This window comes from Heterodontus francisci, chromosome 28 (genome assembly GCF_036365525.1).
Source record: "Heterodontus francisci isolate sHetFra1 chromosome 28, sHetFra1.hap1, whole genome shotgun sequence".
NCBI classification, from domain to species: domain Eukaryota; kingdom Metazoa; phylum Chordata; class Chondrichthyes; order Heterodontiformes; family Heterodontidae; genus Heterodontus; species Heterodontus francisci.
The window spans coordinates 20,238,910-20,266,859 of NC_090398.1; the positions used below are offsets into that span (position 1 = coordinate 20,238,910).

Consider the following 27,950-nt stretch of genomic DNA (forward strand, 5'->3'; position numbering starts at 1 on the left):
ACATCATTCATCCCTCCATCAACACGAGGAGGTAACCACCCCACCTGGCCGCTTCCCACCAATCCCAGACAATTCCTTAATCAGGAATTAAAGGAGGGAATGCAGGATGTGTCTGATTTGTCAGCGTTTATCTTTCAGAATACCAGACCTCAGCTTTCCTACAACATGATCTTCCTGACTTAAGATCATAGTTGGATTCAAAGGATAGGATATTCCATGTGCCTGCTGCTGTGTAAGGGCCCGTTAAAAATAATACAACGAAAATTGTTCTATTTGAACTTCAATAACGTGCAGCTAACTGAACTGTCAGGGTTTTTCTGATTTATTAAAGGAGGGACAGGTGCCACAGATTATCCCATTACAAACTGTCAGGATAAATTTGTGAATTTCCAAAATACAGTTAAGTATTAGAATTCTCATTCTCTTCTTCTTCATTGAAGTATATGTCGTGACAGGAATATTCTATTTCTAATTTCACATTTTGAAGATTGTTATGATGGAACTCATTGTCACCGTGATGAATTTGAGAAAAGAACTTTGTCCATCTCCTCATCATCTTAAAACGTTCATTTATCTGAAGGAATTCTATGTTGTATTGACAGAAAGTGCAATTTCGGATAATTTCTTCAAAACTGGAATTGCGAATCCCTGGAATATTTGCAAACGATGCGGAATGAGGCAATGGATTGGGCAATCTGATACTGCACAGAGTGGTAATCATATATTGAAAGCAGGCTATTGATAAATGGCAACCTGCAAGGTAACCGTGTCCATTGAAGCTCTGGCATCTTCCTGTGAACAGATTATTTTAAATGTTTTGTTTAATAGAACCTCAACGGGGATGGTGGCATCTTAGAAAAAAGATAAAAATCATGCACATCAGTAACACTATAAAACCATTGATATGTTCTGTGAAGGATTCGGTCATTTGACGCAGTCTATCTGTGCTGGGTTACAGCACTGCCCTCCTCTTTTCACCAAAATTTACTTTTTCTGCTTCTAATACACATCTAATTTCCCCATAACTATTCTCTGAAGCAAAACATTCCAATTTCCAACAATCTTTCGGTTAACCTCTCTGCTCATTCCCTGTACGACAATGTTAAATTTACCACTGACTAACCAACTTGGCAGAATAATCTCCCTCTCTTCATTAAAAGCTGCATTCACTTTTCTCTTAGTTTTCTCTCCTCCAGTGCATGTAGATACCATGTCCTGTTTCTCGTCATCAGTACAGTTCTGATCCCTGGCACCATCCTGGTGTAACAACGCTATCTGATCTCTGTATTTAATGATCTTTCCCAAATGAGGAGACAGAAGCTTTACCTGGTATCCTAACGGTGGCCTTAGCAGCTTTTCGCAAAGAATTATCATCACTTGTTTAATCTCGTGATCTTTTCCCAATTTTTTGTTTTTGGTGTGGTGGACCTTTTATTTTATTCATTCATGGGACGTGGGCGTCACTGGCCAGGCCAGCATTTATTGCCCAACCCTAATTGCCCTTGAGAAGGTGGTAGTGAGCTGCCTTCTTGAACCGCTGCAGTCCATTTGGGGTAGGTACACCCACAGTGCTGTTAGGAAGGGAGTTCCAGGATTTTGACCGAGCGACAGTGGAGGAATGGCGATATAGTTCCAAGTCAGAATGGTGTGTGACTTGGAGGGGATCTTGCAGGTGATGGTATTCCCTAGTTTTTGCTGCCCTTGTTCTTCTAGTTGGTAGAGGTCGCGTGTTTGGAAGTTGCTGTCTCAGAAGCCTTGGTGCATTGCTGCAGTGGATCATGTAGATGGTACACACTGCTGCCACAGTGCGTCGGTGGTGGAGGGAGTGAATGTTTTTATATGGGGTGCCAATCAAGCAGGCTGCTTTGTCCTGGATGGTGTCGAGCTTCTTGAGTGTTGTTGGAGCTACACCCATCCAGGCAAGTGGAGAGTATCCCATCACACTCCTGACTTGTGCATTGTAGATGGTGGAAAGGCTTTGGGGAGTCAGGAGGTGAATTACTCGCCTCAGGATTCCTAGCCTCTGACCTGCTCTTGTAGCCACGGTATTTATAAGGCTACTCCAGTTCAGTTTCTCGTCAATGGTAGCCCCTAGGATGTTGATAGTGGGGGAATTCAGCGATGGTAATGCCGTTGAATGTCATGGGGAGATGGTCAGATCCTCTCTTGTTGCAGATGGTCATTGCCTGGCACTTGTGTGGCGCGAATGTTACTTGCCACTTATCAGCCCAAGCCTGGATATTGTCCAGGTCTTGCTGCATTTCTACACAGACTGCTTCAGTATCTGAGGAGACACGAATGGTGCTGAACATTGTGGAATCATCAGCGAACATCCTCACTTCTGACCTTATGATTGAAGGAACGTCATTGATGAAGCAGCTGAAGATGGTTGGGCCTTGGACACTACCCTGAGGAACTCCTGCAGTGATGTCCTGGAGCTCAGATGATTGACCTCCAACAACCACAACCATTTTCCTTTGCTCGAGATATGACTCCAGCCAGCGGAGGGTTTTCCCCCTGATTCCCATTGACCTCAGTTTTGCTCGGGCTCCTTGATGCCATACTCGGTCAAATGCTGCCTTGATGTCAAGGGCAGTCACTCTCACCTCACCTCACCTTGCACCAGGAAGGCCGTTTATCTCGGAAATTATTATTTGTGTCCCTCGAGCCTGTTCATCCACATTCTGCAGCTCCTGTTCATTGAGAACCTGCTCCCATTCTTTGGTGTTCTTGGCAGATTGAAGAGAGATGGCCGATGAATACTTTGTAACCAATTGAAGGTTCCTGGTATTTATCCAATTATTTCTTGGAAAAATGTGCAAACATAAGACGACAGTTACCAAAAATACTAATTCCGACAGTCTGCAGACGTTCGTCTCAACATGAACTACTCTATCTGTTTGACTTTTTTAAAATTTCTGGCAGGTTTGTTTTTACAGTTAACTTTCTTTGAATGTAATATTAAACAAGTTTATAACAATTTATTCATTGCTACATTGCTTTCGCATTCAGTTATGGAAATTGAGATTGAACAGCAATACTATTGCTCATGATACTGTTATGGACAGCACAGAAAGAAGGCTCAAACTGTGATGCGTGGGAGACACCAGTCAGTGTACAATCGACATTTTAATTAAATATCTGGGGCAAAGGAGGTGAATTTTCACATTGATTAGTGTCGAGCGCTGACAGTATCCTCCATTCGTAAACTTATAATGTGACAAAATTCTGGTTCCATTATCAATGAGGATCAATATTCACAACAAGCTTCTCGGAATGTTATCAATATGGATGATCCCAGGATCTTTGACTATTTCTGCACTAAATGAAACCTGATTGATGACGCTCCACCAGTATCTCTAATATAATGCGGTTGCATCTGTTACTCACATATCCAACGCCACTGCTGAAACCCATCATTGTTATCTTTGAAACGTGAACTTGAAATGTGCTGAATTTACAGGAGTCAGTTCTGTTTACTCAATGAAGGAGGTGTGAAGAAAAAATGTAATGAAGGTATTAAACTGCCACAAACTGCTACAGTGTGTACAAGTGCGAATCTACTTTTCACATTACCAAAAAGGATGTTGAACGATGGAAATGAGTTAAAATTGAGCTTCAGATGTGAACAAGCTTCCTCTAATTTTATCCACATTTTCTGACTAATCTCAGGACCACTGCCCAGAGAGATTTCAACACATTCTTCAGCTCTTCTCTGAATTTTCTCTGAGTCGCTGCATAAATGCAAGGGTTTTGAATACAAGTCAAAAACTTAAGGCAAGTTCCGGTTTCATAGGCGATATATCCAGGGGCTGTGTGGTCACCTCGGTAATTATTGGTGTTTGTCAGTCTGGTCGACACGAAACTCACGGCAGCTGTCAACCACAACAGTATAAAACAGCCCGATACAGTGAACAATAAAATAATGGATTTCCTTCGGTTCTCCATTTCTGAATCACTGTGATTCTCACTCCTGCTACCCCGGAGTTTCCTGCGGATTCTATTGGCCATTAAAATACGTCCAATAGTTAAACAATTAAATGCGACAATTAAAGTAAAAGGAAGCCAAACGACCCAGGCGCTATGAAACCAGACCCATGCTATACCGAGTGGTGAGGAAAAAAATTCGATGCTTGCCCGACAGCCCCACTGCACATTGTTAATTATTTGCTCAGGTTCGTATGCAAATAAAAAGCGAATGTTCTTGATAAATGTCAAGAAACAGAACACTGTTATCACCAGACCTGCATTTCTTGCTGTGCAATATCTTGCTTTAAACTTCTCGAAACAGACAGCGACAAAACGGTCAAATGTGAAGAAGACTGTGAACCAAACAGTCAAATCAAAGCTGACAGTACATAGGTATAGAATAACCCTACACACGGGACTGTAGGTTAAAAAGGAAAATGGAAAGTGATAGCTGAAAATACGATACACTATTACGTTGATGATCAGAACCAGGAGATCCGCTGTTGCCATGGCCACCATATAAACAGAAATACATTTGGAAAGACCGCAATTTCTTCGGGCGAGAATCATAATTGTCACCAAGTTCACTGCAAGAAAGAGAGATGATATAAATAATGTGTTAGTGACTGTTTGAAATATATATGGCGATATCTCTTAACGACATTTTACTCCATTCAGTGTGATTATATAAGATTAGCTGTGGAGCCATTTCCGAGGAAACCTGACCATATATTTTAAAGAGCTGCTGTAACACTTACTGTGCATGGGTGACACTTGATGCTTTGCATAGGACCTTCAAACAACATTTTAACATCAGTAAGGCTAATATATTAAGGGAAACAGAGAAAGTGTGGACCCCCCGGTTCACAGGTTTGCTCCAGTAACCACCGACTGTGTAATGCTGATATCGGGGAAACACGTTTTCTTATGCAACATATGGTCTAAACAGGGAGATAGTCAACACAGATTACGAAAAAATAGTTTCTAATGGCTCACCAAGGACACCCAGGGCTGCGACAAATGGATAGTAAATGTCTTTGATCAGCAGAATAGCTGGTTTCCTCATATTATGTGAGAATGAAGCTGTCGGAGTTGAAGCTCTGGTGCGCATCTGAGTTTGTGCGAGGGAACCTACATTTATGCACAAATGAATCCTCCAAGGAGTCAATTAGCTTTCATCATAATTAGCATTGGTTGTAGTCATTTAACAAATACACTCGGTAAGTTGGTTTTTTTCTAACAATTCAGAACGAAGGAACAGGTAAATATTAAGACAGTTTTAACAATGCAAAATTCAAACATTATTTACAAGTTGAACGAATATGGATCCTATTCCCACAGGACCAGTCAAAGTAGCTCTCTTTGCATGAATTGTCCTGATGCTGTCCTACAATCCAACCTATTGATTCAAAACCTGCCGATCAGGCAGCAGAAGAAATCCTTCTTCATTTGTGATGAAAATGGTCCTGCAGCAATACAGGTGATTTTCGTCTTCTGAGACTAGTACCAGTACATGTATATAGAGGTCTGCATGCTTATCCTTGTTAGAGTTACACTACATTCACCCGAGAGGTGGCCTTATTCCTCCAGTATTAGTGGTACTCTTCAATTACGTTAGAGTGAGCAGGATGTCCCTGTAATAGTGGTGTGCCGTCACTTACTCTAGAGGTGACTCTGTTCCTTTGATCCTAATTGCACCGATGATTACAGTAAATTTGCTATCTCCCTCTGTAATAGTGGCACCTACACTTGCAGAAGATGTGGTCATCCTGCTCCAATACTAATGGTTCCCTACACTTACACTGGAGATAACAATTCTTTTCTGATAGTCATAATTCCATTTATTTACTCGAGACGTGACAACTAGTGGTAACCCTACACTTACTTAAAGTAAATCCATACTCTGTTGGTGCTTGTGATCATCTATATTTGCAATGGAGGTAACAGTGCTCCTCCATGACTAATCGTTCCCTGCACTTATCTATGAACTAAAGAACATAAGAAATAGGAGCAGGAGTAGCCTTATGCCTCTCAAGCCTGCTCCACCACTCAAGATGATCACGGCTGATCTTCTGCCTCAACTCCACTTTCACGCCCACTCCCTCTCACCCTATTTCATGAAAGGCTAATAATGTGTCAATCGCAGCCTTAAACATGTTCATTCAACCATGTCACCTCCACTATCCTCCATTTACAATCCTCTGGGATTCACACTTCCAATGAATCACAACCCTTTGAGTGAAGAAATTTCTCTTGATCACAGTCCTAACCCTAACCCCTGTGACTGTGCCGCCACATTTTCCAGATTGCCAGGAAGGGAAACAATTCACAGCATTTACCCTAACAAATCCCCTTCAGATTCTGATTTGTTTCAATGAGGTCGCTTCTTATCTTTTCTAAATTCCGGACAGTATAGGCCCAGTTTATTTAGCCTCTCGTCATAGGACAATTCACTCATCCCAGGAACCAATCTAGAGAACCATTGCTGTACAGCTTCCAAGGCGAGTTTAATCTCCCTTAGATATGGAGACCGAAACCGTGCAAAGTACTCTCAGTATGGTCTCATCAAAGCACTGCACAACTACAGCAGGACATCCTTATTATAGTCCCCCAATCCCCTTGCAGTAAATGCCAACATCACATTTGCCTTCCTAATTGCTTGCTATTCCTGAATGCCGTTTTTCTGTGTTCTTTGTACGAGTATACCCAGGTGAGTCTGAATATCAACATCTAGAAGTTACTCACCTTTTTCAAAATCAGCTTTCTTTTTCTTACTACCAAAGTGAATAACTCCACACTTCCCTACATTATACTCCACCTGCCACCATGTTTCCCACTCACTTAAACTGTCTATATCTATTTGCAACCTTTTTGTGCTACTCCAGTACAAGTGCAACCCCAACAGTTTCACTGGAAATGATCGTACTTCTAATGTACTAGTGGTACCCTACACTTAGACTTAAAAAAAGTGTTCATCCAGTGTGAGTGGTAGACCCGCACATGAAGCAGAAGAGACCGTGCTCGATTGACAAAGTAGACATAGAGAGGATGTTTCCTCTTGTGGGGCAATCTCGAACGAGAAGTCATGATTTTAGGATAAGGGGTAGCAGATTTAAAACAGAGATGAGGAGAAATTACTTCTCTCAAAGGGGCCTGAATCTGTGGAATTCACTACCCCAGAGTGCAGTGGATGCCGGGACATTGGGTAAATTTAAGGAGGGGTTAGACAGATTTTTAATTAGAAATGGGTTGAAGGGTTATGGAGAACGGGCAGGAAAGTGGAGTTGAGGTCAAGATGCGATAAACCATGATCGTATTGAATGGTGGAGTAGGCTCAAGGGGCTGAATTGCCTACTCCTGCTCCTAGTTCTCATGTTCTGATGTTCTTATGCTGCTCCAGTATGAGTGGTGACATGAACTCACACTACAGATGGACTTTCAATCCCGATGTGGGTGAAACACTACACTGACAATAGAGATACAATTCTTGCTCCAGTGCAAGTCATAACCCAACAGTTAGACTAAAGGTAAAAGTTTTCCACTCGTACTGATGGTGCCCTATCCTGAGACTAGATAAAACTGTTTTCCTCTGGAATACAGTAGATGTCTATGCTGCTTCAGTACTAGTGGTGCCCTATAATTACACTAGCAACGACAATTCTCCTCTGGTATGAGTGGTAAACTGAAATTATACTAGAGATGATAGTACTCAACTGGTACCACCAGTAACACACAACTGCATGAGAAATCTTCATGCTCCTCTGTTACTAATGGTTCTGCATCAGCTACACTAGATGTGACCGTGCTCTGCTGGTGCTTGCTGTCTATTGTCACAAGAGCTTTTTTTTTTGTTCAAAGCTGGGGAAAGGGATTTTCTGTGAGCATTGAAGGATGAGGCTTGGTGTTTGAAGAGTGCAGACTGCAAGACATGTTCCCAAGAAACAAGCAAGATTTATGATTGTCATATGACTCGACTGTTGAAAAAATTTAGTTTCGTTTTGTGATTGAAATCGACCAGTGAACTATGCAAGGAGCAGGCTTTGAAATATTTGCTTTACCCTACCTGTAAAGAGAAGAAAACCCAGAAAAGTGTTACCACTCTCTGCAAAATCACAGACTTGTTACAGCGCAGAAGGAGGCCATTCGGCGATCATGTCTGAAAGAGCAACTCCCTCAGTCCCATTCCTCTGCCTTCTCCCCATAACCCTCAACAATCCTTTTGTTCATATAATGATCTAATTCCCTTTCGGATGCTTCAATTGAACCTGCCTCCAGCACATTCTCAGGCAGCGCATTCCAGACCTAAACCACTCACTGCATGAAAAAGACTTTCCTCATGTTACTTTTGCTTCTCTTTTCAAATACTTTAAATCTGTGCCCTTTCGTTCTCAATCCTTTCACGAGTGGGAACATTCTCTCCACCTACTCTGTCCAGACCACTCATGATTTTGAATACCTCTATCAAATCATGTCTCAGTCATCTCCTCTCCGAGGAAAACAGAACTAACTTCGCCAATCTATCTTCATAACTGAAATTCCTCATCCCTGGAACCATTCTCATGAATCTTTTCTGTACTCTCTCCACTGCCCTCACATCTTTCCTGAAGTGCGGCACACAGAATCGGACAAAATACTTCTGCTGAGGCAGACATAATGTCTGATACAAGTTCAACATAACTTCCTTGCTCTTGTACTCGATGCCACTATTAATAAAGCCCAGGATACTGTATGCCTTATTAACCCCGTTCTGAACCTGGCCTGCCACCTTCAGTGACGTATGCACGTATACACCTAGGTCCTTCTGCTCCTGCACCTCCTTTGGAATTTTACCCTTTATTCTATGTTGCCTTTCTATGCTCCTCCTACCAAAATAAATCACTTCATATTTCTCTGCGTTGACCTTCATCTGCCACATGTCTGCCCATTCCACTTACTTGTCTATGTCATTTTGAAGTGCTGCACAATCCTCCTCACTTTTCACAATGCTTCCAAGTTTCATATAATCTGCAAACTTTGAAATTGTGCACCGCACACCAAGGTCTAGGTCATTAATATATATCAGGAGAAACAAGGATCCCAACACTGATCCCTGGGGAACTCCAATATAAACCTTCCTCCAGCCCAAAATACATCTATTAACCACTACTCTTTGTTTCCTCTCACTCAGCCAATTTCACATCCATGTTGCTACCATGCCTTTTATTCCATGAGCTACAAGTTTGCTCGCAGATCTGTTGTGTGGCACTGCATCAAATGCCTTTTGAAAGTCCACGTACACCCCATCAACAGCATTGTCCTTATCAACCCTTTCTGCTACCTCATCAAAAAACACCAGCATGTTATTTAAACATGATTTTCCATTATGAAATCTATGCTGGCTTTCCTTAACCAACTCGCATTTGTCCATGTGACTATTGATTTTGTCCCAAATTATTTTTTTTCTAGATGTTTTCCCACCACCAAAGTTAAACTGACTGGCTTGTAGTTGCTGGGCTTATCTTTACACACTTTTTCGAACAGGGTGTAACGTTTGCATTTCTCCAGTCCTCTGGCACCACCCCCGAGTCTAAGGAAGACTGAAAAATTATGGCCAGTGCCTCTGCGAATGCCATGCTCACTTCCCTCAGTATCCATGTATGCATCTCATACGGCCCTGGTTCTTTATTCACTTTCGGTACAGACATCCTATCTAATACTTCCTCTGTATCAATTTTAAACCCCTCTAGTGTCTGACTTCCCTCCTCTTTCAACATTGCCTGGGTTGCAGCTCTTCCTTGGTAAAGACAGATGCAAGATATTCATTTCATACCTCAGCTATGCCATTTGCCTCCCTTTCTGGTCCATAATCGGCCATTCCTCCTTTTACCACCCTTTTATTATTTATATGCCCATTGAAAACTTTGGGATTTTCTTTAAGGTTAGCCTCTTTTCATGCTCTCGCTTTGCTTCCCCTTTTTCTCTTACTTTTTCACCTCCCCTCTGGACCGCGGTCTCAAACTAGTTCTCAATAGTATTTTCTACCTGACAGCTGTCAGAAGCACACTTTTTGCTCATTATCTTAATCTCTACTTCTTTTGTCATCCAGGGAGCTCTGGATTTGTTAGCCCTACTTTTCCCCTTTCCAGGGAACATACCTTGACCTACCCAAGCTATCTCTTCTTTGAAGGTCGCCCGTTCTTCAGCTCCTGGTTTTCCTGCCAGCTTTTGACTCCCATTTATTTACCCCAGCCTTCCTGCTGTTAATTAATATTACCCTGGCTTTCTCTCCTGTCAATACTTGATCAACTTGGCACATCTTATTCCCAGAATCAGGTTCAGCAGTGCCTTCTTTCTCGTTGGACGAGCAACATGCTGCCGTAGAAAAGAGGTATTGCATCTCTTCGAAAGATATTTTACATTTAAGGTGTGGCTCTGACCTGCCTGAAGAGAGGGAAAGACCCATGAAAAGGCGCGTTTTTACTCTCTGTAGAGGAAGATTGCTTTGCAGAGAGAACACCCCTGCATTTTAAAGGTAACAGATTTCTACTGTCTCCTGTCTCTGAAGAATCCCTGCCTCAAAAGTGATTCCTGTGACTGTGTTTTTGTGAGATTCTGAACTCTCAAGAAAGTTTCTACTGTTAGACTGCTACTTCAAAATCCATGTAAACCTGTTGCTACACCTTTTGCTGAAAGATCTGTGCAACGCTTCATACAGGCAAATTGCCTTGAATGCCTACCCATCACAAACTGTTCATCAATCTCGCCTGGAAAGACGTCGAGTGCCATTCGACTATTCGACTCCAGAGCATCTCAAGGATTCAGAAATATCCAGCAGACTGTGACAACCAATTGTTTACAATTCCAAAGAAACCGTTGCAACACAAAATACCCTTTCCCCCTGGTTGACTGGTTTTTGAATGTCTGTGTGTGTGCATGAGGGTTAGGAAGAATAAGAAGCTACAGAATCTTTTCATATATATATATATATTTATTCCACTATTTTTTAAAATTTAGTTTATTAATGAATGGTTATTTTTTGTTGTTGTTTAAAGAAATCTAGTATGGTGTTTTTTATTGTGGGGGACAAATAGAGTGTTAAATTCGCTATTTTCGATAGATGGGAAACCTTATTTGATATGCTACGACCTGTGGCACTGGATTAAAACTGCATTAGTCCCGCCTTGGTCATAACATATTAATTTGGGCGCTCTTGTGAGATTGAAATCCAACGCTAATTACGTGAATTATCAGGGGAGTAATAATTGAAAAGCGAAAGAAAAGGAACCAGATTTTTTGTATAATAGGGTAAAGTGTATACCATCAGAATGGCGTTAGCAGTTGCAGCAATTTTTCTCGAAAAGGAGAATGTGCCCCTCAGTGATTTGAATACTTTAACTAAGATTAAACTAAAATAATTGACAGCACAATTGTGGTTAGTGGTGAAATCTGTTTCTACAAAAGCAGAGTTAAGTGACATAATAGCCCAACAATTAAAATTGGAAGAAGAAGAAGAAGAAGAAGAAGAAGAAGAAGAAGAAGGTGATGCAGTTGAATTGGTTAAGATTTAGTTAGAAAAGAAACAAAACCAAGCAGGAAAAAGAACTAAGAAAACTTGAGGCTGAGAAAGAATTGACAATGAAAAAACTTGAATTGGAAAAAGAGGAAAGGGAGAAAGAGAGGGAATTTAGGTTAAAAGATATGAAACGAACACAAAGGGGTGGTCTTGATTCCAAGGAAAATTCTGGCCGGGAAAAAGCTGAATCCATCTCAGGACCCAGAGAAAACCGGTTAAAATTTATACCAGCTCCCTGAGGTTTGAGGAAAGAGACATAGAGACATTTTCACTTCTTTTGAAAAAAATCGCAAAGCAAATGAAATGGCCAAAGGAAAGCTGGGCACTGCTTTGCAAAGCAGGTTGATGGGCAGAGCTCATGAAGCTTATGCCATGCTTCCTGAAGAAGCTTCTACAGATTATGAGATGGCACAAAAGCCTATTCTCGCTGCGTATGAGTTAGTCCCTGAAGCTGACTGACTGAAGTTTCAGAACATAAAGAGATTGGCTGGGCAGAATTATGTACAGTTTGAGAGGGTAAAGCAAATGAACTTTGATCATTGGCTACGGGCATTAAAGATGGAAGCCAAGTATGAGAAACTTAGAGAATTGATCCTCTTGGAAGAATTTAAAAATTCAATCCCTCCAGTAGTGAGAACTCTTGTAGAGAACCTGAAGGTTTTAAAATCCAGGCAAGCATCGGAAATAGCTGATGATTTTGAGCTTATGAATAAGCCAAAATCCTTTGTCCATCACCCTCACAAACCCACGATGTATAGAAAGTGGGAGAGTGAAAGGAAGGCAAGTAGCTGGGACAAGAAGCAACAGCTGGTAACGCCCCAGGATCCCCTCCTCAGGCCAGAAAGGAATGTGCTGAGGGTATAAGTGAGGTCCGAAAGATGAAGTGTTATTGCCACAAGGTGGGACATCTTCGTTCAGAATGCTGGAAGTTGCGAGGTAAACACAACGGACTTGTTGGTGTACTCAAAACTAATTTAGAGAAAGTGGCTCTGACTTAAGGAAAAGCAGAGCAGGCTGTAGCTTTAATGGCAGCTGTAAAACCAGATGCAAAATGACTGTATGTGTTAAGAATAAGTTGCCTGAAAGTTATCATGATTTTTTTTACCAAAAGGAAATGTAACTTAATATCCCTCAAGCGAGGTAGACAAATCTATTGTTATACTTAAGGATGCAGGAGCAACACAAACCATTTTACTGCAGTGAGGTATAACATTTCCACCACAGAGTTCACTGAATGCTAAAGTCTTAGTTAATGTTATTGGTGGAGAGTCGTTCCAGTAGCTTTGTACTGAGTGCACCTAGAATGTGACTTAACATCTGGGGTGATAACAGTCAGAGATGACTATAGTTCGCCTGTAGACAGAACTGGCACACTACGAGGGAATTCTTTGGCTGGAGCAAGAGTATCAGTTTCTCCTGTAGGTGCAGAGAAACCAAGTGAAGTTAATGAAATGGAACAAATACAGAAACATGTTCCAGGAATGTTTTCTGTGTGCGTAGTGACCCAAGCAATGGCTAAACAAGTTCCACTATTGGAGGTAAAATTAACACCACAAACAGAGAGCTGAGTATCTGAAACTTTGCTTGGGGAGTAAGATAATCCAAATGAGATGTTTGACAAATCTTCCATAATTGCAGCACGGCAAGCTGATCCAGAGTTACATAGAAAAGCACAGTTGGCTCTGACAGAAGCTGAACCAAAAGGAGTTCCAGAACGCTTTTATGTCGAAGACGGGGTTCTATGGAGGAATGGAGATTGCCTGATAGACCTGTGGATGAAAAGTGAATAGTTGTTCGACAGGTAGTGGTACCAACTAAATAACGCCAGGAATTATTAAAGTTAGCAAATGACATTCCTCTTGCAGGACATATGGGGATCTGAAAGACCAAATCACGTATAAGTCAACATTATTAACTGCCAGGCCTTGCAAAAGATGTGAAGCAGTTTTGTATGTTAGGCCAGACATGCCAAATGGTGGAAAAACCGCAAACTGCCATAAAACTGGCACCCTATACCAGTTATTGAGGAACCATTTAGCAGTGTATAGGTAGACTGTGTCGGACCCTTTCCAAAAACAAAAGCAGGACATCAATATATACACATTATCATGGATATGGCTCCTCGATTTGTAGAGGCCATTCTTTTGAGGACAATTACTGTGAAAGTAGTAGCAGAGAAGTTAAACCAAGTCTTTACAAGATATCAATTATCACTTGAAGTTCAATCGGATCAAGGTTCTAATTTCATGTCTGGGATATTTCAAGAAATCATGGGTAATTTGGGTAACCAGCAGTTAAAATCTTCAGCATATCACCCACAGACACAGGGAGCTTTATAAAGGTACGATCAAACTCTCAAAACAATGATAAAAACATACTTCACGAATATCTGCATGATTGGGATAAAGGGCGAGACTTTCTTTCATTTCCCACTAGAGATTCACCAAATGAGTCCAAAGGTCGTCGTCCTTTCGAACTGGTTTCTCGACATGAAATAAGAGGTCCTCTAAAACTCATCAAAGACAGTTTCCTAGAACAAAGGAATGAACCTTCGATACTAGACTATGTATCTGTGTTCTGGGAAAGGCTCACAAAAGGTTGCAAGGTGGCTCAGGACCACTTTAAAGCATTCCAAGTCAATATGAAAGAAATTGGCAGACAAGAATGCAAAGACCCTAAATTTTCAACCAGGGGATGAAGTATTAGTATTATTACATTTACAGGGTGAACCATTAAAAGCACGGTTCAGGGGCCCATATAAATTGGTCAAAAAGTGGGTATGGTAAATTACTTGATTGACACCCTGATCACTGGAAAAGAATCGGCTGTATCATATCAATATGTTAAAGCAATATTATTGCAGGGAGGAGGATAAGCCAGTACAGGTATGTCCGGTAATCTGCACTGTTGAGAAGGAAAAGAATAGTGAGGATGAGGCAGAAGGAGGCTGAGATAATTCTCAGATTAAAACTCTTATTATCCAGTTAGCTATTACAGAATGGCAAGGGAAATTGGACAACATATGCTCGTACTTGGATGTAAAACAACGAGAAGACATAACAAGGCTATTCACTGCATTTAAAAGAGTCTGTAGGGATAAGCCAGGATGTACACTCTGATCCACACATGATGTGGATGTAGAGGAATCCATTCCTATAAACCAGCATCCTTCCCGTTTAAGGCCACACAATCAGGCTGCGGTAAAAACAGAAATCCAATACATGCTGGAAGACAACTTAATTGAACCTAGTCAAAGCAGCTGGTATTCACCAATAGTTTTAGTATCTAAACCTGATGGTTCAACTCGACTTTGCATAGACTGCAGAAAAGTCAATGCGGTAATGAAGGCAGACTCCAACACAATTCGTCGCTTGGACGACTCTATTGACGGAGTGGGCAGTGCCATCTTTCCTTTCAAAAAAAGATTTGTGTAAGGGATACTGGCAAATTCCTTTGACAACTCAAGCTAAAGAAATATCAGCTTTTGTCACACCAGACAGTCTTTATCAATGCCAAGTGATGCCATTTGGGCTAAAAAAAAAGGTATCATCAGCGTTTCAGAGATAGACAATTCAAGGGGTAGCCAGTGTTACCAACTGTGTCGTGAATCTTGCTGATATGCTAATATACAGTAACACTTGGAAGGAACACATAAAAGAGTTAGAAACTCTGTTTAAAAAATTACAAGCCACTGATTCAGTTTTAAATCGGGCAAAAAGCGAATTCACAAAAGCAAGAGTATCCTACCTCAGATATATAGTGGGGCAAGGATAAGTGTTGCCAAGCATGCTAAAAGTTCCATCTCAACAGTGTCGATTACCTGACATACCTGTACTGGCTTATCCCCCTCCCTGCAATAATATTGCTTTAACAGATTGATATGATATAGCCGATTCTTTTCCAGTGATCAGGGTGTCAATCAAGTAATTTACTTAACCACTATTTTTGACCAATTCATATGGACCACTGAACTGTGCTTTTAAGGGTTCACCTTGTAAAGGTAATAATCCTCATCCCCTGGTTGAAAATTTAGGGTCTTTCCGTTCATGTCTGACCATTTTTTCATATTGACTTGGAATGCTTTAAGGTGTTCCTAAGCCAGGTTGCAAGTTTTTTGTGAGCCTATCCCGGAACACAGGTGCGTAGGTTCATTCATTTGTTCTAAGAACCTATCTCTGATGAGTTTTAGAGGACCTTTTATTTCATGTCGAGAAACCAGTTCAAAAGGACGGCAACCTTTGGACTCATTTGGTGAATCTCTAGTGGGAAATGAAAGAAAGTCTCGCCCTTTATCCCAATCAGGCAGATATTGGTGACACTGTGCTCTAATCATTGTTGTGAGAGTTTGGTCGTACCTTTCTAAGACTCCCTGGCTGACATGCTGAAGATTATAACTGTTTGATACCCAAATTACCCATGACTTATCCATGACTGAAATATCCTCAACATGAAATTAGAACCTTGATCCGATTGAACTTCAAGTGGTAATTGATATCTCATAAAGAATTGAGTTAACTTCTCTACTACTACTTTAGCAATAATTGTTCTCAAATGAATAATAGAAACCGAGTACCCATATACATGATAATGTCCTGCTTTTGTTTTTGGCAAGGGTCCTACACAGTCTACCTATACACTGCTAAATGGTTCCTCAATAACTGGTATAGGAATTAGTGGTGCCAGTTTTATCGTAGTTTGCAGTTTTCCCACCATTGGGCATATCTAGCACATTCTACCAAACTGCTTCACGTCCTTTGTAAGGCCTGGCCAGTAATAATATTGACATATACATGATTTGGTCTTCCAGATCCCCATATGTCCTGCGAGAGAAATGTCAATAACCATACCTTAATAATTCCTGGTGACATTTAGTTGGTGCCACGACCTGCAGAACAACTGTCCAATTTTCATCAGCAGGCCTATGAGAAAATTTCCATTCCTCCATAGAACCTCGTCTTCAACATAATAGCCTTCTGGAACTCCATTTGGCTCAGCTTCTGTCAAAGCCATCTGGGCTATTCTATGTAACTCTGGATCAGCTTGCTGTGCTGCAATTATAGAAAATTTATAAAACATACCATTTGGATTATCTAAATTCCCTAGCAATGTTTCAGATATTCAGCTATCTGTTTGTGGTGCCAATTTTACCTCCAACAATGCAACTTGTTTATCCATTGCTTGGGTTACTACTTACACAAGAAATATTTCTGGAACATGTTTCTGTATTTGTTCCATTTCTTTAACTTCACTTGGTTTCTCTGAAACCACAGGAGAAACTGATACTCTTGCTCCAGATAAATCATTTATTTGTAGTAGGTCAATTCTGTGGGCAGGTAAACTATAGACAACTCTGACAGTTATCATCCCAGATATTAGGTCACACTCTCGGTGTACACAATACAAAGGTACGGGTACATACTCTCCGCCAATAACATTAACTGAACCCTTAGCATTCAGTGCAGTCTCTGGTGGAAATGTTATACCTTTCCCCAGTAAAAGAGTGTTTGTCGCTCCTATATCTCTAAATATGACGACAGGTTTGCTTGCCTTACTTGAGGGATGTGCAGTTACTTTCCCTTCTGTCAAAAAATGATTATAACTTTCAGGCATCTTATTCTTGATCCATTCAGTCACTTTGTGTCTGGTTGTACATCTGCCATTAAAGCTACAGCCTGCTCTGCTCCTTGCCTTCCTTTCACTCTCCCACTTTCTATACTTTGTGGGTTTATGGGGGTGATGGGCAAAGGGTTTTGGATTATTAACAAGCTCAAAATCATCAGTGATTTCTGCTGCTTACCTGGATCTTCATGAGATCTAACTATTGGAGGGATTGAATTTTTAAACTCTTCCAAACGAATAAATTCTCTAAGTTTCTCAAACGTGGCTTCCATATTTAATGCCCGTTGCCATCGATCAAAGTTAATTTGCTTTACCCTCTTAAATTCTGCACAAGTCTGCCAAGCCACTCTCTTTATGTTCTGAAACTTCTGTCAGTACACTTCAGTGACTAACTCATACGCAGTGAGAATAGCCTTTTATGCCATCTCATAATCTGTAGAAGCCTCTTCAGGAAGCATGGCATAAACTTAGTGAGCTCTGCCCATCAACCCACTTTGTATAAGCAGTGCCCCGCTTTCCTTTCACCATTTCATTTGTTTGGCTATTTTTTCAAAAGAAGTGAAAAATGCCTCTATGTCCCTTTACGCAAACCTCAGGAGACCCTGTATAACTTTTAACAGCCTTTCTCTGGGTCTTGGGCTGGATTCAGATTCTTCCTGACCATAATTTTCCCTGGAGTCAAGAACACCCCTTTGACTTAGTTCCCTCTCTTTTAACCTAAATTTACTCTCTTTCTCCCTTTCCACTTTTTTTCCAATTCAAGGTTTTTCATTGTCAATTCTTTCTCAGTCTCAAGTTTTCTTTGTTCTTTTTACTGCTCAAGGATTTTTTTTCATTTCTTACTAAATCTTAACCAATTCAACTGAATCACCCTCTAACTTTTCTTCTTCTTCTTCTTCTTCTTCTTCTTCTTCTTCTTCTTTTTCTTCTTCCTCCTCCTCCTCCTCCAATTTTAATTATTGGGCTATTATGTCAATTGTCTCTGCTTTTGCAAAACCTGGTTTCAATTCTAACTCTAATTGTGCTGCCAACTCTTTTACTGTATTCTTAGTTAAAGTTTTCAAGTCACTGAGGGGCAGTTTCTCCTTTTCTAGAAAAAACTGCTGCAACTGCTAATGCCATTCTGATGGTACATGCTTCATCCGATTATACAAGAAAGCTAGTTCCTTTTTTCTCTCTCTTTCAAATTGTTACTCCCTTTATAATTCACGTAGTTTGCGTTGGATTTGAATCTCACTAGACCCCCAATTCATATGTTACGACCAAGGCGGGAGTAGTGCACTGTTCATTCAGTCCCAGTATTTCACAGGTCATAGCATATCAAATAACAATTCTCATCTACCGGAATTAGCGAAATTAAACGATCTATTTGTCCCCCAGAGTAAAGCACACCATACCAAGTTTCTTTAAACAACATCAAAAATTACCTATTTATTAATAAACTAAATCTTAAACAATAATGGGATAAATCTATATACATGAAAAGATTTTAGAACTTCATATTCTTCCTGACCCTCATGGACACACACATACATTCAAAAACCAGTCAACCGGGGGAAAAGGGTGTTTCGAGTTGCAACGGTTTCTTCGGAATAATAAATAATTGGTTGTCACAGTCTGCTGGGTATTTCCAGATCCTTGAGGAGTCCTGGAGTCAAATACTCAGATGCCACTCGAAGGAGAACATTGAGGGGCAGTGATCACATTTTTTACTACAGTGATCATTTAGGAATGCTCTGGATCAGAAGGTGGTGCTATTCCAGCCATAATTAGCAGCATCTAGGTCTTGGAACACGATGGACATCCTGTCTGGAGAAATGTGCAGGTGCTTGTTGACCAGCTCGAACAGAATTTTGGAGTAAGTTTTGTTCTGCTTGCTGCTCTCTCCAGGTGAGACTGATGAGGGTTGGGCATTAAAGGTAATTTGTTTGCAGCAAGAGTCGCACAGATCTTTCAGCAACAGGTCTATTTGGATTTTGAAATAGCAGAACAGTAGAATCTTTCTTGAAATTTCAGGATCTCCCAAAACACAGGAGTAAAAGGAATCACTCTTGAGGCAGGAATTCTGCAGAGACTGGAGGCAGTTGAAATCGGTTACCTTTAAAATGCAGGGGCTATCTCTCTGCAAAGCAATCTTCCTCCACATAGAGTAGCAACTCCCCTTTTCCTGGGTCTTTCCCTCTCTTCAGGCAGGATTTCTTTCGAAGAGATGCAAGGCTTCTTTTCTACAACAGTATGTTGCTAGCCCAACGAGAAAGGAGGCATCGCTAGACCTGGCTCTTAGGAATGTGGTGGGCCAAGTGGACCAAGTATTGGTAGGAGAACATTGAGGGGTAGTGATCACTGAATCATAATGTTTAGGCTGACTCCGCAAAAGGACAAAGAGCAATCAAGGATAGGATCAATTAACTGTGGGAAGGCCAACTTCAATGAGGTAAATATGGAGCTGGGGAGAATAAATTGGAGTCAAAAGCCGGCAGGAAAACGATAGATGAAAGATGGGCTACCTTCAAAGAAGAGATAGTTCAGGCAGTCAACGTGTGTTCCCTCGAAAGGGAAAAGTAGGGCAAACAAATCCAGAGCTCCCTGGATGACAAAAGAAGTAGAGATTAAGATAAAGAAGAAAAAGTGTGCTCATGACAGATGCCAGGTAGAAAATACTGTTGAGAACCAGTTTGAATATAGAAGGTCTGGAGGGGAAGTGAGAAAGCAAATAAGAGAAGCAAAGAGAGAGCATGAAAAGAGGCTGGCAGCTAGCCTGAAAGAAAATCCCAAAGTTTTCTATAGGCATATAAATAGTAAAAGGGTGGTAAAAGGAGGAGTTGGCCGGATTAGGGACCAAGAATGGGATTTACACATGGAGGCAGAGGGCATAGCTGCGGTATTAAATGAATATTTTGCATTTGTCTTTAACAAGGAAGAAGATGCAACCCAGGCAATGTTGAAAGAGGAGGGAAGTCAGACACTAGAGGGGTTTAAAACTGATAAAATATTAGATAAGCTGTCTGTACTTAAAGTGGATAAAGCACCAAGGCCGGATGAGATGCATCCAAGGATACTGATGGAAGTTAGCGTGACAATCCCAGAGGCACGGGCCATAATTTGTCTGTCTTCTGGTGGTGCCAGAAGACTGGAGAATTGGAAACGTTACACCCTTGTTCAAAAAACGGTGTAAAGATAAGCCCAGCAACTACAGGCTAGGCAGTTTAACTTTGGGGGTGGGAAAATTCCTAGAAAAAAATAACTTGGGACGAAATCAATAGTCACGCGGACAAATCTGAGTTAATTAAGATAAGCCAGCATGGCGCTTTTAAAGGAAAATTATGTTTAAATAATCTTCTGAATTTTTTTGCGGAGGTTACAGAGAGGGTTGATGAGAGAAATGCTGTTGATGTGGTGTACATGGACTTTCAAAAGTCGTTTGATACAATGCCTCACAACAGACATGTGAGCAAACTTGTAGCTCATGGAATAAAGGCACTGTAGCAACATAAATACACAATTTGCTGAGTGACAGGAAACAAAGAGTAGTGGTTAATGGATGTATTTTGGGCTGGAGGAAGTTTTGTAGTGGAGTTCCTCAGGAATCGGTGTTGGGACCCTTGCTTTTCCTGTTATATATTAATGACCTAGAACTTGGTGGACAGCACACAATTTCAAACTTTTCAGATGATACGAAACTTCGAAGCATTATGAACTGTGAGAAGGGTAGTGTAGGACATCAAAAGGACATAGACAAGTTGGTAGAATGGGCAGACAGGCGGCAGATGAAGGTGAACACAGAGAAATGTGAAGAGATTTATTTTGGTAGGAAGAGCATGCAGATGCAATATAGAGCAACGGGTACAATTCGAAACGGGGTGCAGGAGCAGAAGAATCTAGGTATATATGTGCATAACTCATTGAAGGTGGTAGGACAAGCTGAAAGCACGGTTAATAAAGCATACAGTATTCTGGGCTTTATTAATAGGGGCATAGTGTCCAAGAGCAAGGAAGTTATGTTGAACTTACATTATGCATTATTTTGGCCTCAACTGGAGTATTGCATCTAATTCTGTGTGTCACACTTGAAGAAACATGCGAGGGCATTGGACAGAGTAGAGAAAAGATTCATGAGAATGGTTCCAGGGATGAGGAATTTCAGTTATGAGGATATAATGGAGAAGTTAGGACTGCTTTCCTTGGACCGGAGAAGGCTGACACGTGATTTGATAGAGGTATTCAAAATCATGAGGGGTCTTGACAGAGTAGATAGAAATAAACCTTTCCCACTCGAGAAAGGATCGAGAACTAAAGAGCACAGATTTAAAGTATTTGATAAGAGAAGCAAAAGTGACATGAGGAAAAACGTTTTCATGCAGTGAGTGCTTTACGTCTAGAATACACTGCCTGAGAATGTGGTGGAGGCAGGTTCAACTGAAGCATTCAAAAGGGAATTAGACTGGTATATGAACAGATTTAAAAGCCTGCTCCTTGCACTGTTCACTGGTCTCTTTCAATGACAAAACGAAACTAACTTTTTTTAACAGTCAAGTCATTTTTTAAAATTCATTCGCGGGATGTGGGCGTCGCTGGCCAGGCCAGCATTTATTGCCCATCCCTAATTGCCTTTGAGAAGGTGGTGGTGAGCTGCCTTCTTGAACCGCTGCAGTCCATGTGGGGTAGGTAGACCCACAGTGCTGTTAGGAAGGGAGTTCCAGGATTTTGACCGAGCGACAGTGAAGGAACAGTGATATAGTTCCAAGTCAGGGTGGTGTGTGACTTGGAGGGGAACTTGCAGGTGATGGTGTTCCCATGTATTTGCTGCCCTTGTCCTTCTAGTTGGTAGAGGTCGCGGGTTTGGAAGGTGCTGTCGAAGGAGCATTGGTGCGTTGTTGCAGTGCATCTTGCAGATGGTACACACTGCTGCCACTGTGCATCGGTGGTGGAGGGAGTGAATGTTTGTAGATGGGGTGCCAATCAAGCGGGCCGCTTTGTCCTGGATGGTGTTGAGCTTCTTGAGTGTTGTTGGAGCTGCACCCATCCAGGCAAGTGGAGAGTATTCCATCACACTCCTGACTTGTGCCTTGTAGATGGTGGACAGGCTTTGGGGAGTCAGAAGGTGAGTTACTCGCCTCAGGATTCCTAGCCTCTGACCTGCTCTTGTAGCCACGGTATTTATATGGCTACTCCAGTTCAGCTTTCGGTCAATGGTAGCCCCTAGGATGTTGATAGTGGGGGATTCAGCGATGGTAATGCCGTTGAATGTCAAGGGGAGATGGTTAGATTCTCTTTTGTTGGAGATGGTCATTGCCTGGCACTTGTGTGGCGCAAATGTTACTTGCCACTTATCAGCCCAAGCCTGGATATTGTCCAGGTCTTGCTGCATTTCTGCACGGACTGCTTCAGTATCTGAGGAGTTGCGAATGGTGCTGAACATTGTGCAATCATCAGCGAACATCCCCACTTCTGACCTTATGATTGAAGGAAGGTCATTGATGAAGCAGCTGAAGATGGTTGGGCCTAGGACACTACCCTGAGGTACTCCTGCAGTGATGTCCTGGAGCTCAGATGGTTGACCTCCAACAACCACAACCATCTTCCTTTGCGCGAGGCATGACTCCAGCCAGCGGAGGGTTTCCCCCTGATTCCCATTGACCTCAGTTTTGCTGGGGCTCCTTGATGCCATACTCGGTCAAATGCTGCCTTGATGTCAAGGGCAGTCACTCACACCTACCTCTTGAGTTCAGCTCTTTTGTCCAACTTTGAACCAAGGCTGTAATGAGGTCAGGAGCTGAGTGGCCCTGGCAGAACCCAAACTGAGCATCACTGAGCAGGTTGTTGCTAAGCAAGTGCCGCTTCATGGCACTGTTGATGACACCTTCCATCACTTTACTGATGATTGAGAGTAGGCTAATGGGGTGGTAGTTGGCCGGGTTGGATTTGTCCTGCTTTTTGTGCACAGGACATACCTGGGCAATTTTCGACATTGCAGGGTAGATGCCAGTGTTGTAGCTGTACTGGAACAGCTTGGCTGGGGACGCGGCAAGTTCTGGAGCACAGGTCTTCAGTACTATTGCTGGAATATTGTCAGGGCCCATAGCCTTTGCAGTATCCAGTGCCTTCAGTCGTTTCTTGATATCACGTGGAGTGAATCGAATTGGCTGAAGTTTGGCAGCTGTGATGCTGGGGACTTCAGGAGGAGGCCGAGATGGATCATCAACTCGACACTTCTGGCTGAAGATTGTTGCAAATGCTTCAGCCTAATCTTTCGCACTGATGTGCTGAGCTCCCCCATCATTGAGGATGGGGATATTTGTGGAGCCACCTCCTCCAGTTAGTTGTTTAATTGTCCACCACCATTCACGGCTGGATGTGGCAGGACTGCAGAGCTTAGATCTGATCCGTTGGTTATGGGATCGCTTAGCTCTGTCTATCGCATGCTGCTTACGCAGTTTGGCATGCAAGTAGTCCTGGGTTGTAGCTTCACCAGGTTGACACTTCATTTTGAGGTGTGTCTGGTGCTGCTCCTGGCATGCCTTCCTGCACTCTTCATTGAACCAGGGTGTGTCTCCTGGCTTGATGGTAATGGTAGAGTGGGGGATATGCCGGGCCATGAGGTTACAGATTGTGGTTGAGTACAATTCTACTGCTGCTGATGGACCACAGCACCTCATGGATGCCCAGTTTTGCATTGCTAGATCCGTTCAAAATCTATCCCATTCAGCACGGTGGTAGTGCCACACAACACGATGGATGGTATCCTCAATGTGAAGGCGGGACCTCGTCTCCACAAGGACTGTTCGGTGGTCACTCCTACCAATACGGTCATGGACAGATGCATCCGCGGGAGGCAGATTGGTGAGGATGAGGTTGAGTATGTTTTTCCCTCGTGTTGGTTCCCCCACCACCTGTCGCAGACCCAGTCTTGCAGTCATGTCCTTTAGGACTCGGCCAGCTCGGTCAGTAGTGGTGCTTCCGAGCCACTCATGGTGATGGACATTGAAGTCCCCCACCCAGAGTACATTTTGTGCCCTTGCCACGCACAGTGCTTCCTCCAATTGGTGTTCAACATGGAGGAGTACTGAGTCATCAGCTGAGGGAGGGCGGTAGGTGGTAATCAGTAGGACGTTACCTTGCCCATATTTAACCTGATGCCATGAGACTTCATGAGGTCCGGCGTCGATGTTGAGGACTCCCAGGGCAACTCCTTCCCTACTGTATACCACTGTGCCACCACCTCTGCTGGGTCTGTCTTGCCGGTGGGACAGGACGTACCCGGGGATGGTGATGGCAGTGTCTGGGACATTGTCTGTTAGGTATGATTCGGTGAGTATGACTATGTCAGGCTGTTGCTTGACTAGTCTGTGGGACAGCTCTCCCAACTTTGGCACAAGCCCCCAGATGTTAGTAAGGAGGACTTTGCAGGATCGACAGGGCTGGGTTTGCCGTTGTTGTTTCCGGTGCCTAGGTCGATGCCGGGTGGTCCGTCTAGTTTCATTCCTTTTTATAGACTTCGTAGCGGTTAGGTACAACTGAGTGGCTTGCTAGGCCATTTCAGAGGGCATGTAAGAGTTAACCACATCGCTGTGGGTCTGGAGTCACATGATAGGTAAGGACTGAATATTTCCTTCCCTAAAGGACATTAGTGAACCAGATGGGTTTTTACAACATTCGACAATGGTTTCATGGCCATCATTAGACGAGTTTTTAATTCCAGATATTTATTAAGTTCAAATTCCACCTTCTGCTGTGGTGGGATTCGAACCCATGTCCCCAGAGGAATACCCTGAGTCTCTGGGTTACTAGTCCAGTGACAATACCACTACGCCACCGCCTACCCATATGACAGTCATAATCTTCCTGGTTTCTTGGAAAAAGGTCTTGCAATGTGCAATCTTCAAACAACAAGCCTCATCCTTCAATCTTCACAGAAAATCCCTTTTCCCAGCTTTCAACACAAAAGTAAGCTCTTGTGACAGTAGACACACCACTAGCACCAGGGGAGCACGGTCACATCTAGTGTAGTTGATGTGGCACCATAGGAGCATGAACATTTCTGATCTAACTGTGTGTTACTCGTGGTACCAGTTGGGCACTATCATATCTAGTATAAGTTAAGTTCACCACTCGTACCAGAGGACAATTGTCATCATTAGTGTAATTGTAGGGTACCACTAGTATTGAAGCAGCATCGACATCTCTACTGTATTTCAGAGGAAAACAGTTTCATCTAGCCTCAGGATAGGGCACCATCAGTACGAGTGGAAAATGTTTACCTCTCGTCTAAATGTTTGTTTACTACTAGCACTGGAGCAAGAATGGTACCTCTATTGAAGTGTAGCGTTTTACACATATCGGTGTTGGAAGTTCATCTCTCGTGTGATTTCCAGTCACCACTCATGCTGGAGGAACTTGCTGTCTACTTCTTGTGCGGGTCTAGCATTCATACTGGAGGAAAACTTTTCCGTGTCAGTGTAGGATACCACCAATACCAGAGATATACGATTACTTCTAGTGCAATTGTTAAGGTTGCACTTGCACTGGAATAGTGCAAAGAGGTTGCAAAGAGATTTCGACAGGTGAAGTGAGTGGGCAACGTCGTGGTAGATGGCGAATAATATAGGGAAGTGTGAAGTTAGTCACGTTGGTAGTAAGAAAAAGAAAGCTGATTTTTTAATAGGCGAGAAACTTCAAAATATTGATGTTCTGACGGACGTGGTATACTCAGACAAAGAATTCAGAAATTAGCAAGCAGGAAAAGCAAACAATTAGGAAGGCAAATGTGATGTTGGCATTTACTGCAAGAGGATCGGGGTACTACAATAAGGATGTCTCACTGCGGTTGTACAGTGCTTTGATGAGACCACACCGAGAGTACTTTGCACTGCTTCAGTCTCCATATATAAGGGAGAATATACTCACCTTGGAAGCAGTACAACGATGGTTCACTAGATTGTTTCCTGGAATGAGTGAGTTGTCCTATGATGAGAGGCTGAGTAAATTGGGCCCACACTCTCTGGAGTTGAGAAGAATGGGAGGCGATCTAATTGAAACAAATAAGAATCTGAAGGGGTTTGTTGGTGTAAACGCTGTTTCCCTTCGTGGGGAATCCAGAACATGTGGAGGCACAGTCTCGGGAGAAGCGTTTAGGGTTAGGGTTAGGACTGTGATCAAGAGAAACATCTTCACTCAAAGGGTTGTGAATCATTAGAATTGTGTACACCAGAGAATTGTGGAGGCTACATGGTTGAATGAACATCTTTAAGGCTGAGATAAACATATTCTTAGCCTTTCATGGAATTGGAAGAGAAGGAATAGGCATGAACGTGGAGTTGAGGCAGACGATCAGCCGTGATCATCTTGAGTGGTGGAGCAGGCTTGAGAGGCATATGACCTACTCCTGCTCCTATTTCTTATGTTCCTTAGTTCTTATGTAGGTGTAGGGAATCATTAGTAGCGGAGGAGCGCTGTTACTGCCATTGCAATTATAGATGATCACAAGTACCAGAAGGATATGGGTTTACCTTACCTAAGTGTAGGGTTACCAGCAGTGGCCACCTCTAGAATAAATAAAGGGAATCACGAGCATCAGAAAAGAATTGTTATCTCTAGTGTAAGTGCAGCGAAACACTAGTATTGAAGCAGGGTGATTCCATCTTCTGGAACTGCAGGTGCCACTAGTGCAGAGGAGGATCGACACAGTTATTGTAAACATAGGAGCTATTAGTATCAAAGGAACATGGTCACCTCTAAGTGACGGCACACCACTATTACAGGGACATCCTGCTCACTCTAGCATAATTAAAGGGTGCCACTAATACTGGAGGAATATGGCCACTTCGAGTATGAATGTGATGTAACTCTAACAAGGATAAGTGTACAGACATTTGTGTACATGTATTGGTCTCACTAATGTCAGAAGACTAAAATCACCAGCATTGCTGCAGGGCAATTTTCATCACAAATATTGCAGGATTTCTTCTGCTACCTGATCGGCAGGTTTTGAATCAATAGGTTGGAGTGTAGGACTGCATCAGGACAATTCATGCAAAGAATATGTTGACTGATCCTGTGGGAATAGGATCCACATTCGTTCAAATTTTAAAGTAAGTTTTAATTGTGTATGGTTAAAACTGTCTCAGTGTTAACCTTTTGCCCTAGTTCTGTATTGTAATAAAAAAAACTTACCGAGTCTATTTGTTAAATGACTACAACCAATGCTCATTATGATGAAAGCTGATTGACTCCTTGGAGGTTTCATTTGCACATAAATATAGGTTCCTTCTCACAGGCTCAGACGTGAGTCAGTTCTTCAACTCCTACAGCTTTCATCCGATCTCACATAAAATGGGGAAACCAGCTATTCTGCTGATGAAAGACATTTACTACCCGATTGTCGCAGCCCTGGGCGTCCTTGGTGAACCATTATTAACCATTTGTTCGTAATCTGTTAACACCACATGTTGAGTAACAAAACGTGTTTCCCGATGCCGTCATTACACAGTGGTGGTTATGGAGCAAACTTGTGTACCGGGTGTCCACACTTTCTCTGTTTTCCTCAATTTGATAGCCTTACCGATGTTATAATGTTCTTTGAAGGTCTTATACAAAGAATCAAGTGTCACCCGTGCAGAATGAGCACTATAGCAGCTCATTAAAATATATGGTCAGGTTTCCCAGGAAATGTCTCCACAGCTAATCTTATATAAGCACACTGAATGGAGGAAAATGCTGTCAAGAGATATCACCGTATATATTTCAAACAGCCACTATAACATTATTTATATCGTCTCTCTTTCTTACAGTGAACTTGGTGACAATTATGATT

The 27,950-nt window shown here is 42.2% G+C and overlaps 1 protein-coding gene across 5 annotated transcripts; it reads right to left on the minus strand.

Moving 5' to 3' along the window:
• LOC137385121 (probable G-protein coupled receptor 139) lies at window positions 1-27,702 on the minus strand. 5 transcript variants are annotated; one of them, XR_010977737.1, is made up of 3 exons: window positions 4,966-5,183; window positions 1,327-4,556; window positions 1-792 (listed from the first exon to the last, which is right to left on the minus strand). XR_010977737.1 is itself a non-coding variant. In XM_068059919.1 (3 exons), exons 1-3 carry the CDS (start codon window positions 5,078-5,080, stop codon window positions 401-403), a joined length of 819 nt encoding a protein of 272 aa, XP_067916020.1. In that variant the 5' UTR covers window positions 5,081-5,183; the 3' UTR covers window positions 1-400. The 5 variants fall into 5 exon arrangements, 4 of the variants coding, with proteins under 4 accessions (XP_067916020.1, XP_067916017.1, XP_067916016.1 ...); XM_068059919.1 differs by having other exon boundaries at window positions 4,245-4,556; XM_068059916.1 differs by lacking the exon at window positions 4,966-5,183 and adding an exon at window positions 27,311-27,702 and having other exon boundaries at window positions 1-4,556.
• Window positions 27,703-27,950: the final 248 nt, after the last annotated feature.

Bases quoted from the DNA above. Each gene is read 5' to 3' on its own strand.
- LOC137385121 (XM_068059915.1), bottom strand. From the start codon at position 5,080: ATGCGCACCAGAGCTTCAACTCCGACAGCTTCATTCTCACATAATATG. The intron at 4,557-4,965 runs GTGAGCCATTAG...TCTTTCTTGCAG, and splicing joins CGCAGCCCTGGGTGTCCTTG to TGAACTTGGTGACAATTATG.